Raw genomic sequence first — 15,057 nt, forward strand, 5'->3', positions numbered from 1 at the left:
CACAATATTACTACATTTCCACGCCACTAGATTTAAAGACCTTGAGACTAATCTCTCTTCCTTAGCGTCAGATCCTGATCTTTGCAATCAGAACCATGAAGCCGAACTCATTGGATCCAAGTTTCCAACGGCTAATTAATTTCAGTTGAATTTCGGTAGTTTTGTAAATTTCGATGAACCAATAAAAGTTTCAGTAATTTTACTCAGTTGCAGAGCCTTTACAGTCCCAACTGTTCAAGCTCCTTAAATTTCAGGGTTTCCCGCCCAAGCAACATTTTCAGATTTCTTCTTATTATTGCTTTTCTCTCTTTGGTTCACATATATGGAAACTAGTAACTGCAGAAACTGCTCTTTCGGAGAATAACTGCAGGAAGTCGAAGTTCCAGGAAGTCTGTATCTATTCCTCTCTGCGTCTCACAGAGACGATGAGCAAACCCTAATTGTCTTCTTTGTTTTTCAGCAATGCCGAACCTCGATGTCTTCAACTCGTCTTCGTTGGCACTCCCTCATTGCCCTAATCTTTTATCAGTGTCAGATTTCTGTGATTCGAGTGATTCCTTGTACCCCAGTTCAGTTCAGTCGGAAACCCTAGAGAAAAAGAATGGGTGGTGTTGCAGTTGGGAGCAAAGACGTCGGTACCCAAATGGGAGTAAAGAAGGCATTGCTGGAAGGAATGGTTTAGGGATTAAGTTTGTAAGGAGGGACTCTAAGCGGCTGGTTCGAGGGGAAATGGAACGGACTAAGAAGCCAGTGGTGGGTAAGTCTTTGGAGGATCATGTGAAGGCTTGGGCGGAGAAGAAGGTTGCATCAGGTGTTCCTGAAAAGGAATGCTTCCTCCCATTCCTTGTCAATGCTACTAAAATGGTGATTCTCTTCTTTCTTTTCTGCTTGGGTTTTTGTTTTCTTTAGGTTCTTTAGGACCTTCTGTTTTATTTTCTGTGAATCAGGATGCGATTTTTTTTTTGATCAGCGTGAACCAGGATGCAATTATGCTGGAATTATCTTTAATTTCTGTAGTAAGATGGGGAATCTATTGCAATTGTTCAAGCATAGTCTTTTATATTGAAAACTGTGCTTCTAGTTTAGCTTGGTACCATCGTTCCATTGTTTATGATTTCCCTCCTTATTCTTTGCTCTTACCTTTTTTTTTGTATTTTTTTTATTATGATGACGGAATTTTGCTCCTCCCAAAGTTGAACATTTGTGGACCTATTTGGACATTTTAAGGCATGGATGGATTTTGCAGATGGATACCTACCTACCTTATTTTAATTGTTTTTGGCACTGAAAATGATCCCTTTGGTCATGCCTATTTCAGTATCTAAATAGCTATTTTACTGTTTGGAGGTCATGCTACTTGAAATGGACTTTGATTGAAATAGAGATTGAACCAACATACTTCTGCATCGTTCCCAATTTTGTTTTTTTATTATTTAAAATTCTGAAATGTTTGGATCTGTTTCATTTATAATGATTGAAGTGGCTGAATTGAATGGGTAATTTCCTTGTCTTTTAGTGAATTAATCATTAAGTAGGATGTGAGCTCCTTAATGGATGAATTGCATGTGGGTTGAGTATTATACTGATAAATATTTTATTATGTAACTATTTCATCAATTCAAAGATAATGAATTAAGCCATTTAGTTCAGCCACTTAAGCTAATATAAAAAATCTACTAATTATTCTGACAAAGACCAATTTTTGTCAGGTGCTTTGACCCAGCACTGAACCAAAATTTGAGTATTATATTGATAAATATTTTATTATGTAACTATTTCATCAATTCAAAGATAATGAATTAAGCCATTTAGTTCAGCCACTTAAGCTAATATAAAAAATCTACTAATTATTCTGACAAAGACCAATTTTTGTCAGGTGCTTTGACCCAACACTGAACCAAAATTTGGGTGGAAATTTGTCATTTGAACCTAAACAAGGGAAAATACCATTCTTTTTTATATTTTTTCTATTTGTTCTCAATCTTTCCTATTTCTTCTTGAACTCTTGTATTTCATCTATGTTCTAGTCCCCTTCTATATCCACAGATGCGAAGATGGAGAAGAGTGTGGCTAGCAACAATAGTTGAAGCGATACTCTGGTGAGAAGGAATGGAGGAAGAAGAAGGTGTTGAGTTGGAAAGTAATACGTCATGTGGGTCTCATTTGATTGTGCAAGGAAGGCTTGAGAAAGGAGAAACTAATTTGGAGTCCGAAAAGAAGGAAACCACAATGTTGACGGATGGGCTTCCATTTAAGGATAAATTTTTAAATAATTTTGAACCCAATCCTACAACTTTAAAACAACCCTACACATTGATCTTATAATAAAGCACTTCAAAAGGCGGTCAGTCCTTTATTAGAAGGGGGAATCGAAAGGTGTGGGTTAAACCCAAACTGAACCAAATCGGGCTGACCCGAAAGTAGGGATGGATGTCTTAGAGTCACGTGACTTTTTACAAAAAAGCCGAATTTGTTGTAACTTGTCGATGAGGGATGATACTTACCATCTATCATTGTCCCCATCTATTGGTTTAGTTGTTGGGCGGATGCTAACGAAGGAAATCTTCCATAGAGTAGGTCAGACCTGTACTAAGGTTATCCCAAAGCTCTTCTCGATGTCTAAGAGGAGATTGAAACCAAAAGGTAAGGACCTTGCGTGGGTTCAATGTCAAGTAGAAATCTTAACCACCCTAGAGAAGCCTAATCCGTGCTACAATAGGAAACATCCAGATGACTCAGACTCTGAGGAAGAAATGGATTGGGAGGACCTTAGATTTGCGGAAGAAGAGGAGGTTGAGCAACCTTCAAGTATTGGAAGTATGACACTACAAAAGGCCGCAAACATTTCGACTTTGACCAGTTAGGTATGGAGTTGCTCTTTGAGGAAACCTTTGCTACGGAAACTCTTGAGTTGAATGATATGGAGGAACGAAAAGGAATTTGTTCGTTTAGGGGAAATCCGAATGTGCTATTAAGAGAAGAGAACATAGAAACAATTCAAAAAGAGCCAAATCTAAATACACGTGAGGAACAAATTGATTTGTTGTACGGGTTGAATTTGGAAAGGAGTATGCCACACCAGAGCTCAATCTTAGGGAGGAATTTGTCACGCAACCTCAAGGAGTATCCTCACCCATGTTGGAAGGGTTAGGATCCATCAAATGGATGGCCGAACCATGCTAGGTGGCTGGGGAAAATTTCAAAGGAGGCTTGTACCTATTATGTTTTGAAAATTTGCATTTTTCTGGATCGTCTTGCACTAAACTAGACCAAATTTGAAACGAAACAACGGAGGTTTGTACCTATTATGGATATCACAAATGTAGATCCCAATATGGACGTTCACCCCCAAATCAGTCCTAAAACCAGCCTCCACTGAAGATGGTGTAGTGTATAGGTGAAGCTGGTTTAGCAACACAGTTTTTAGCAAAACTACAATCCAACTGCTTGGGTCAAACTAGGGAAGGTGAGCTTGAAATCCCTCTGAATTTTTCTTGCAAAAATCAGAAGAAGACTGATCTTTATCAGTCATTGAAAGCTGATGTCGAACTGGGAGACAAAAAGGGTGTAGAGAGAACTAGAAACTACAAAAGTATGAAGCTGTCTTTTATTGGTCTGCCCCCTCCTCTTTTATAATCTCTTATGGAGCTATTTCCTAATCTAATTAGGAGATAATCCAGATCTAAATCAGGTTGGTACTCTAATTAGAGATATACCTTATCTTCTTATAAGATTAGGTGCTCCATTCCCAGATCCAAACACAGATTCGCCTCATGGCACATGACAACGTTGTCATGTGGCAGCTTAATTAATCATATTAATTATGGGCCTTAGGTCCACCGGCTATAATGCTCACGATCCAAGGGTGTTGCATGGCCAACTTAGGCCTGATTTGTATGGCATGGGACCCCACAATGACCTCACATAAGTTCACATTGGGTTTGGCCCAGCCTCTATGAAAAGGCTTGGCCGAATTTACTGCTAAACATAGTGAACCCCTGAGCACATCACTATGGGTTCAATATGGACCCAACATTTACAATAAATGATCATTGAATTTAGCCATCCTATGAAGACCCAAGGATAATAGACTTAAGTAAGATAAAGCCCATCAGGTAAGCAACCTTGTAATGGTCTCTTACACTTAACCTCTCGGCCCATAATGATCAAACACTATCCGACAGGGAAGGACTTCTCCCCTAGCTACAAGGTGTAATGTTACATTCTCTACTGGGATGGATCACAGGAATTAAAACCTTTTTGCAAATATTTTTTTTTTCATAAAACATTAATATATATATTATGCAAAACCAAATCTCAAACATAGTTGAAATCCACAATCGACAGTTTAGGTTTCCATCAGAGAGAGTGTAAGTCCTATCAATCACTTTGTTCGACAAAGGGGCCGATCCTATCACTATGATCACCCACTCAAATGAATTCTCATATTGCCCCAACATACCCCGGTTTTGACCCTTGATAGATTTCACTGATTGGCATATCAAAGACAACCCAATCCAATACTTAGTACAATACCATAGTCGAGTCTAGGCCTTTAGGGGTTATGTGTGACTTTTCAATTTTGCCCATCAATCTCCAAGGTCCAGGGCATAACAAGAAAATGGTCTGGGTTCAGTGTGTCATCCAAACACACACTGCATGTGCTTCGGGTTTAACCCTAACAGTTGATATAAACTACCCCAACTTCTTTGGTAGCACATCAGTGCCTTGGCAGGATAAACTCCCCAAGTCTATCCAAAGGCTGAGAACTTTCTAAACTTACACAAGTCTCATAAGTGTCTAGTTTAAGGGGTAATTACATAGAAACATACCAATATCAACATGAAACAATAAAGTTGTTTTTATTCATTTACAATAAATGTATTTGTACATCAATCTAATTGGAGCTAAGGGCATACACTGTCTAACAATCCATCCCTCTATTTTCTTCTCCCCTAATCTTCTCCATGTTGGCTTTGTAGATCCAATTGTACCTTATATTTCAGCTACGAACAATGATTTGAATGTCTCTGAAAGGTTGGAAGGGGATAAGTTAGTGCCGGGGGAAGAGAAGGTAATAATGAAGCTGGTTTTAGAAAATTTCTCTACCCTGATTGCTCTTGAGGAAAAAGATGAGGGGAGTATGGAACTGGTGGGAGGTCAGGTTGTGAAAATATCTCAGGGTGGGAAAGAACTAGAGAATCAAGCCGTTGGAGGAACAATCACCAAACCCTCTTGAAGGAGGGATAAAAGAACAAAAGAAGTCAAATACGGAAATGCAAACTTGAAAGCTTATGTGAGGAAAGAAGGGGGAGGGGAGATACAATGTAAGAAAAAAGAGGAGGGAAATGGAAACTGGTGTCTCCTATGAGAAGATTGAGAATCGAAATAGGGTGAGGTAAGGAGGGAAATTTTAAGAGGGTAGAGAAGTGATAGGGTCTAGAACTGGACCTGCATGGGAGGATCTCCTAAGAAATGGTAAAGATTGTTAGAGGTGCTTAAAATGATGTAGGAAAAATGAGAGATGTGTTTGTTAGATCAATTGAAGAAACTTTTGATTGGTTAGTAACTTAGAATGCTTTAAAGTAGTGTTTTAAAATGTGGTGGCGTGACGTGAGGCATTCCACTACTTGGAGGCATGAGGCGTAGTTCAGAACGTGGGAGGTGTAAGCGTCTCGAGCACAGGGAGGCGTAAGCCTCAACTATCTATTTTTTTATAATTATAGTCGGTATATTAATAAAAAATAGATATTTTAAGCATAAAAACATATATAACACTAAAGTGACTTAATTTCAATCAAGATTTGAGTTCTAAATCTAAAGTTTTCAACTCCAACTAACAATATAACATGGTAAAAATGTGAAATACAATTCTTGATTCAAGTATGCAACATAGATCACAAAAAAACAAAACTCTAAGGATTGAAACTCAATCAAATCATCTTCTTCTAGAATAACAAAGGCATCATCATCTGCTTCAAGAGTTGCATCCACATCATATGGTTCATTTCTTCCTATTTCATCATCTTCATCCTCATCAATCAAATTTAGCTCAACACTCTTGCCTTTCCTTGTCCCTACAAACAAAATCCAATTGCAATTATCACCTCACTCAATAATCCTCAACTAGAAAATTAATTGGACCACTAGAAGAATAGAATCAATATACACTAATTATTACTTACTTTAAGATTTATAGCTTGAGCCTTTTGATTTTTACGCTCAAATGTCTTGTTGCCACTATCACTTGAGCCCCTCTTTCTGAAGGGATGAGAGATCCATCATATGGATGGTCGAACCTTGTAGGTAGGTATCTCTCTCTCCCATCTGGGAATCACATTCCTTGTTTTAGAAAAACTGCATTTTTCAAGGATCAATCTTGAATCAAGAACCGAACCAGATTTGAACCATAACAGTAGGAGAGGGATATATTTGATACGAAGAAATAATATCTTCTAATGGAAGGATATAAAGACTGCTCCCACTGAAGATGACACAGTGCAGGATGGAGCAGAATCAACAGTGTTCTTCCAAAGAACCAAATTCTTCACCAAGAATTTGCTGGAGGGTAGGTGAGCACGACTCCCAATCAGTTTTTCACCAAAAACTGATATCAAGAATGCTTCTTGATCGCTTCTACAACAATGAAGATCGAACTGGCTATGGCGGCAACTGGAGGAAAAATGTAGGGAGAAGATGGCGCAGTCACGTTGTTGCTCTCTTCTCTCTGTATGATCTGAGATCTGATCTCTGGATGCTGGGATGGGCTGAATGGTTCGCCCCCTCCTCCTTTTATAGACTTAAAGAGTTCAGCTCCTAATCCCATTAGGAGTTTCCTGATTCTAATCCTTATTTGAATATGGACTATCTTTAAGTGATAAGGATAAGTCCTTATCTTATCTTTAGATTAGATCAGCTCTCTCCTAATCTCATTAGGAGGTTTCCAAATCTAAATTCAGATCTGGACTCTCTGAGTGGATAGGGTAAGACCCTATCCTATCTGTTAATCCAATCCCAGATCCGCCCCTCTTTAATTAGTCCAACTAAACCAGTTCAAAATGAGCTTTAGGCCCAATAAGTCTAAGTGCTCATTAACCTTCCAAACTGTTGCCCAGTTGGGCTTCTTTGTATGGCGTGGGACCCAAACATTGATCTACACATCAGCCACATGGGTTCAGCCCAACCTCTGTTACAAGGCCTGGCCGAATTCATTGAAAAGACAGTGAACCCCCTTAAGCCCATCACATGGGCTCCTAATGGGCCCAACACTTACACTTAGTGGTCCCTGGGCCAAGCCACCTTATAAAAACCCAAGGACTGGGTAGATGCAAGATTAGCCCATCAGGTATTACCCTTAATGGTCTTACACTTAACCTCTCAGCCCATAATGATTAAACACTACCTGATAAGAGAGGACCTCTCTCTCGGCTGCAAGGAACAGTGCTGCATTCTCTACTCACATGGATCCCGAGAATTAGAACCTTTTGCAAACATTTTGAAGCCGTAATATATATGTATATCTGTATATAAATATATTTTGCAAAACAAATTTCAACAATTGAAATCGGTTGCCGGTAGTCTTGGTTTCCATCAGAGAGAGTGCATCCCCGATCATTACCTTTGTTCGATAAAGGGGTTGATCCTGTCACTGTGATCACCCACTCAGATGAATTCTCAGACTGTCCCAATATACCCAGGTTTTGACCCCCTCTAAGGATCTCACTGATTGGCATATCAAAGACAACCCAATCCGACACTTAGTGCAGTATCATAATCGAGTTTAGGGGTCAGGTGTAACTTTTCAGTTTTGCCCACTAATCACCAAGGTCCAGGGCAATACTAGAAGTCTGGTCCGGTTCAGGGTTTCAAGTAAACCTACATTGCATGTACCTTGGGTCTCACCCTGGCATCTGAGATAGGTCACCCCAACACTTGGCGGCACATCAGTGTTAGCCTTAGCAGGATAAATCTCCCCAGACTTATCCAACGACTGTGAATATTCTAAACTAACACGAGTCTCATAAGTGTCCAGTTTAAGGGTATTACACAGAAACACACCACTATAACATGAATCAAATATGTACTTTATTCATTTACAATAAATGTCATAATGTAGGGGCTGTTGATAGGGGCTGTTGCTTCTACTAAATTTGTATCTGCATCTTCAACCACCTCAATTGCGGCAATTTCAATGCCCAAAGAGTCATTAGCCACCCAAGAAGGATTAGTTGGAAGAATTGGATCCTCAATTTTAGTAATCCACTCATCCTCCTCAACATATTGTGTCAAAATGGGATCAATACTTGCACTTTCCCTCCTCTTCATGTTTCTTTCCCTCAACTTCATATTATACATCATAAAACTAAAGCATTTAACCTTTGTTGCTCCAATTTGTTTCTCTTTTTTGTGTGTATTTAGTACAGAGACAAAATATATATTAATAAAAACATTGACAAAACACAACTATTACATAAAAACCTAAAAAGTAAATAAGAAAATAAATAATAACCTGCTCAAAGGTGCTCCAGTTTCTTACACAACCGGAAGCACTACATGTAAGACTCAAAACTCGAATAGCAAATTTCGTTAACTCTGGTGTTATCATTTAACAAGACATTAGTAAAGCCTTAAAATATCCAAAAAAAGAATTATGCATTACTTGAATACTAATTATCAAAAAAATAAACCACTTACTAGGAGATCGCCTCTTCCTCGTATCAATTGCCATGTCACAACCAAAATCTCCTAGTGCTTTATCATACATATCCAATTGGCAATCTGCTAGCGTACGTTCATGCCTATCAGGAATCGTCCTTTTCATGCATTCAAATAATCCCTCTCTTACTTTACAATCATTCGAAAAATTTGGCTCATAGTGTAGCTGTGGGTTTAAATAATAGCCTCCTGCATGAAGAGGGACGTGAAGTTGAGGGGTCCATCTTTCATCAATCTTATTCCAAATAGGCATATATTTTCTCTTTATCCCACCACAAGCAAATGCAATTTGCTCCTTGTCAGAATCTATCATTTCATATAAATAAGGCATTGAGGGTCTTACTTCAGAATCAACTTTTCTCAACATTGCAACAATTGGCAAAGTGGTCTTTACACAAAATGCCACCTGAGGCCAAAATCTGCTATCAAACATTAGTTTGTTTTGCCTTGACACCCTCAAGACGCTTATTCCAATGGCTCCCATTCCACTTTTTAGAAGCAAACATTGATTGAAGAGGTTGCTTCTGTTTATAAATGCTTTGCAATGTCAAGTAAGCAGTGGCAAACCGAGTAATTGCTGGAAGTAAAAGCTCCCGGTTTTTTGTGAAACTCCTCATCAAGTTTAAAACCCATCCATGGCGGTAAATAAATTTTGTGATTTGTTAATTTGGAACCAGATGTGGGAGAGGTGTGGACCTCGTCAATATCTGAATGGAAGCCGAGTAGTCACTTCCAGGTGAGGAGACTCAATGCTGGCTTCTTTCTTTTTTCTTTTAGTTGTGAAGTAGAAGCTCTTGACATTCTAAATCGTGAACAAGATCAGTTTTGATACCAAGAATTAAGGTTGGGGAGATGGAACACTCTATTTGGGGCTCTGAGAAACTTGGGCATTCAAGTTTCGTTTGGATAAATGTTTTTGGTATCCCTTTGCATGCCTATGGTAATTTCTGGTTCATTCATCAACTCTTGAAATCATTCTACTAAAACCTTAGCAATGAAGTTGAAGAGAAAAGGTGACAGTGGGTCTCCTTGCCTTGTACCCCTTAGAGCCCCAAAAAACTCTTTGACTACCCCATTTGCCACAATTGAAAATTGGCAAGATTGTAAGCAACCTTTTATCTGTTTGCCCCATCTCTTCCAAACCCACATTTCTCCATCACTATCATCAAAATCTTCCAGTCCACACAATCATAGGCTTTTTCCAGATCCAATTTACACACAATCCCCTTGGAAGTGCAAAATAGTCGATGGGAGGGCCTTTTTCAAGCGGAGGGATAGGACTTTGGCTAAATTCTTATATTGACTTGTCACCAAACTAATTGGCCTAAAGCCCTTGGGGTGGCACGCATCCGCTTTTATCGGAATCAGAGCAATAAAAGTAGCATTTACTCCCCTACTGACACACCCTTTGTAGTAGAACTCCTCAAAAACTCCCATGAGGTCTTTTTTAGCCACTCCCAACAATCTTGGTAAAGAGCCATAGTGTGACCATCTAGGCCCGGGGCCTTAGAGCGGTCTATAGAGAAACCAGCTTCCTTAACAATGGGTGATCCAAACCCTCCAGCCTCCATTTCTCCATAGTTGGCCTTTTATAGATTGATTTAAAGTAGTCCACAAAGGCCTTTGCAATAACTATTGCCAGCTCTAAAGTATGTTTTCTTGATAGAAATCTAAAGTATGTTCTCCTCATGTTCTTTGTAAGGCTAGTGGTAAAACCTTGCCTCATTTATTAATCTCCTGTCTTCTTGTGGTTTGTCTTAGGGAATTTTTTGTTCTCTCTTTGGTTGCAGATGGAACCCCCTCTCCCCCCCCCCCCCCCCCCCCCCTTCACCCACCCCAAGAAGTGGTAAACCTTTTCAACCCAAACTTCCTGAGACCCAAAGAAAAGAGAGGGAAAATCATGTGGAGGACTGTAAAAGCTGCCTTGATTTGGCCAATTTGGGAGGAAAGAAACAACAGAATTTTCAATGAGAAAAGCAGGTCAAAGGAGGAGATTGTAGAAGCATCTCAGTGAGAACTGTTCTCTGGGTAAAAACTTTGGAAATGTTCAAAGTCTATTTGGTTAATGATATTATTAGAGCTTGGTCTGAAGTGGTTCAATCATATAGACACACTGAAGAGGTGAGAATGGAATGGATGCCCCCAACTGTACAGTTGGGTTCAATCATATAGAACCCCCCCAAGAAGTGGTAAACCTTTTCAACCCAAACTTCCTGAGACCCAAAGAAAAGAGAGGGAAAATCATGTGGAGGACTGTAAAAGCTGCCTTGATTTGGCCAATTTGGGAGGAAAGAAACAACAGAATTTTCAACGAGAAAAGCAGGTCAAAGGAGGAGATTGTAGAAGCTATCTCAGTGAGAACTGTTCTCTGGGTAAAAACTTTGGAAATGTTCAAAGTCTATTCGGTTAATGATATTATTGGAGCTTGGTCTGAAGTGGTTCAATCATATAGACACACTGAAGAGGTGAGAATGGACTGGAAGTCCCCAACTGTAAATAAACTGAAACTGAACTTTGATGGTAGCTCTGTGGGCAACCCGAAAGAGCAGTTATTGGGGGAGTTATCAGAAACCATCTAGGTTCGATGGTGGTTTTGTATTCAGGACCAATTGGCATGGGAGATTCAATAAAGGCAGAAGCCTGGCATTGTTACAAGGCTTGAGATAAGCATAGCAGCTTGGCCTTAGAGATTTGGAGGTAGAAGGTGATTCACAATTAGTGATCGATTGGGCAAAGCAGCCCAAGGCAGCACCTTGGAAATATAAACATGCTTTCAGGGGAATTGATGTTATTGCAAAGCTATTGAATTCACAATTCAGCTGGGTGAGAAGGCCTGAAAATGGGGTAGCAGATGTATTAGCTAAACAGGGAGTTGACAGGAAAAATCTTTTTTGGGCAAACTAGTAAAATGCTACTAAAGGGTGCTTGTATCTTCAACAATTGTATTAACTTTAATATTCTTCTTTAGTGAAATTATTTGCTGATAAAAAAAATATTTTCAAAAGTTGCAAATTTCGTTGTGGCAATTAGTGAATTTGTCATGTGTCTAGTACTTAATATGCCCCTGGATGTGTACATAGTCTATAGATGTTTGCATGTATGGGGTCTGGTTTTGGTATTTTAGTTTTAGTGAATACTGACTTAGTGTCAGACATAGTAAAGAAAGGAAGCATTTTTGGGTTCCCGCTTCAATGCTTCATGTTGTCTTAAGCTAAATTTTTTGTTGATATTTTAGTTACTATTGATGCATTTTGAATGAAGCCCTTAGTTGCTTACATGCTGTTCGTAATCCTATTTAGGTTGAGTGCTGTCTCTGCTGTAAAGTTGTCTACCCAGGGGATGAATTATCCTGCTCTGTTCGCGGTTGCCAAGAATTTTATCACTTAAAATGTGCCAAGGAAAGACTTGGATTTTCTTCATCAAAAAGTTTCAAATGCCCACAACATGTAAACTTCTTTCCTATGTTGGTTCAAGTTTGTAAGAAACAAGATGAGATTACATGTTATACTGAGAGGGTACTGTTGCTATATGTTTTGCATAATGATTTGTAAAGTAATATTATTACTTGTCTAACATCTTCATGATCCTTTGTTACTAAATGCTATATGTTTTGCATAATGATTTGTAAAGTAATATTATTACTTGTCTAACATCTTCATGATCCTTTGTTACTAAATTCTATTTCTAATGTTGTTGAACATCCAAACTTGAAAGTAACACATTATATAATATATCATTGAAAGAGTGAATTGCACAGTTTCTAAATATGAGAAAAACTTGTAAAGCGAAGATAGTGATGATTTGCATTACAATTCCATGTAGGGCTGCAAACAGTATCCATTAGTCCTAGTTCGAATTTTATCTGGTTAAGAGTGATCCGAATAATTGTCTCAAAAATGGATCTACTGCTATCTGATCCAATTTGATATACAAACCTAAAATTTATATTGTATCTATTAGTAAAATTATTTCAGTTTTTGCATTTTTACTCGAGTCGAAGGTTCAAGTTTTGTGCAGGTTATATTCAACTCGTTTGTTAATGATATGCAGCATGAAGATTTTGAAATCCAGAAAAGCCTCAAGAAGTTTTTAATGGTCAGAGTTTTTTTTTTAAAGAATGCAATCTTTGGGGGTGCTTTGTTGAGGTTTTGTTTGTTTTCTTGGGGGGCTGATGTGTGCTTTGTTTGTGCATCTTTTGAGGTCAAGTTTGTTTTGAGGTGCTTGGGTTTTTGTTTCTTGTGGGTTTGTTTTTGGTGTTCATCTTGGGTTTTGGGTTTTGCTGGTATTGTTGAGGTTGTTGTGGCTTGGGATTCTGGTCTAGGTGTTGTTTGCTGTTCCTTTCCTCTCTCAAGTGACTTCTGGTCACTCTTCTCCTTTGTACTTTCTTTTTTTCATTATAATAAATTTTGTTTTATTACCAAAAAAATGATATGCAGCAGGAAGGTCAATTTAGTTTATTTTATTAATTCTATTGACTGTATCTGATATAAATTTGAAGGATAAGATATGATCCAAATCCGAATATTAATGAATCAGATATGGGTCTAGGTTATCTGATTTGATCCTATCTGTTTGTAGCTCAAATTCCATGCTTAGGGTAAGGTAGTTGGAAACCTGCATTCATAAATCATATCTGATTGGATGAAATTCATACTGATCTTTGCAAATTATTTGGGGTTTGAATGTATAAACTACATAAGGTGCTTTTGTCAAGTATTTTGATTTGCAACTGATTTGCTCTTGTTCAAAATCTGTTAACTTATGATGCTTATGATTTGGAATTGTTGGTTACATATATAACATAATTATATTTATGGTTTTTTATGCATCCTGGTTTCTATTCTTTGTCTGTGTGGATTGTTTGTCTGAGATTTTAGTCTTATATGTGCAACATGTTTCCATGGGCAGGCTTGCTTCGTATGCAAACAAAAAGGTCATTGGTGCTGTGTGCGATGCACAATTGCATCACATACCAAGTGTGCACCTTGGCCGGAAAACGTCATCTGTCTAGCAAATCAACAAAGGCGAGCTGTTTGTTGGAGGCATTCAACTAATTGGAAGCTTGAAAAGAAGGTCAATCTCTTCTTTCCTTCATCAGAAATGTTCCTTCCTCTTATCCTGTTTGTCTTTTTACAATTACTGGAGTTGGTTTTGGTTATAGACTTTAGTCATGCCATAGATAATATACCTTTTATGTGTTGGAGTTAAAAAAATGCCTTTAATCCTCTCCATGAAACTGAAGGTAAGTCTGTGATTCCAATATTTGGTAACTTCATCTTCTGGCTCTATTATTTTATTGTTGAATCATTTTCTTATTAGACAGTCATTTTCGTGATAATAGTTATAATGTAAATTACTTGGGGATAATTCTAGGTTGCTTGGCTTTATCTTTTAATAGCTATATTTTAGTATTATTTTATTTATCTCGTGATTTATTTTTCTTTTTGAAGTGAAATATCAAAACATACATAAAGTACTTCATAATTCATATTTACACTTTCGCAGTTGAAACTTAAAGCTGATATTGTGGTGTAGTGTATCATTTTTTTTTTCATTTTATAAAGTTTATGAATATTTGTAGGTCAAGTAGATTGGTTCTTGCCAACTACACTAAAATAACAACATAAACCAAGATAAGAAAGTTGTAAGCAAAGAAAAGAGGCAAAATAAACTGAATGTATACTTTAATGGAAGCAAACATGAAAATTTAGTTTTAAATAAGAAACCTCTATTATGATTTTTATTCACTTTGCCACAAATAACACTACATTTAAGTACTCAAACCTCTCTATAAACCCCCAAAATTCTTTCTACCTAAACTATTTCTAAGAATGTGCTTTTCTAAAGACTGATCATAATAATAGAAAACAACGTTTTAGGACTTAGGTTGTAAAATGTGTTCCATGTGAAATCAAGAGAAGAACAGTAAACCAGTAAGACCTAAGTTGGCTAGCTTACCGAATTCAGGCAACTGTGCCCCATAAACTCCAAATGGTGGGGGTGGTTCAAAATATTTATACACTCTGATATGGTGGAAGGGGTGTATGGATACCTTGGTCCTTCTGCTTTTACCTTTTTTTTAGGTTTTTTTTTTTTTTGAAAATTTCACAGAATTGTATTATTCTATATATATTAATTATTAATAATCAAAATTTCTCACAACTCCCTGAAAATAAGTGCATAAGGATTCGTAAGATACGATATGATGTTTCTGATATGGGCGTCTCGTATTGAAATTTTCAACCTTGGGTGGGGGAGATGGCTTATTTTGGTTCCTTGATCAAAAGTCAGGTTAACTTTTCTTAGAACTCATTTAGACAGGGTACCTGTGTTTTTATACAC

General features: G+C 37.8%; 1 protein-coding gene across 3 annotated transcripts in view; it reads left to right on the forward strand.

Annotated features, from left to right (window-relative positions):
• Positions 1-214: 214 nt before the first annotated feature.
• Positions 215-15,057, forward strand: part of SDG4 (SET domain group 4) — a 71,709-nt gene continuing 56,866 nt past the window's right edge. For 2 of the 3 annotated variants that reach the window (XR_016103842.1, XM_088960010.1), the window contains exons 1-3: positions 215-864; positions 12,015-12,161; positions 13,624-13,788. Coding sequence is in view for 2 of the 3 variants with exons in the window: in XM_088960010.1 (XP_088816136.1) it covers positions 463-864; positions 12,015-12,161; positions 13,624-13,788 (714 nt within the window). In the remaining variant the exon portion in view is untranslated. The remainder of the gene's footprint in view (positions 865-12,014; positions 12,162-13,623; positions 13,789-15,057) is intronic. The other variant, XM_088960009.1, reaches the window with a different exon arrangement.

This window comes from Nelumbo lutea, chromosome 8, assembly GCF_056320005.1.
Source record: "Nelumbo lutea isolate HS-2025 chromosome 8, American lotus-T2T, whole genome shotgun sequence".
Lineage (NCBI taxonomy): Eukaryota > Viridiplantae > Streptophyta > Magnoliopsida > Proteales > Nelumbonaceae > Nelumbo > Nelumbo lutea.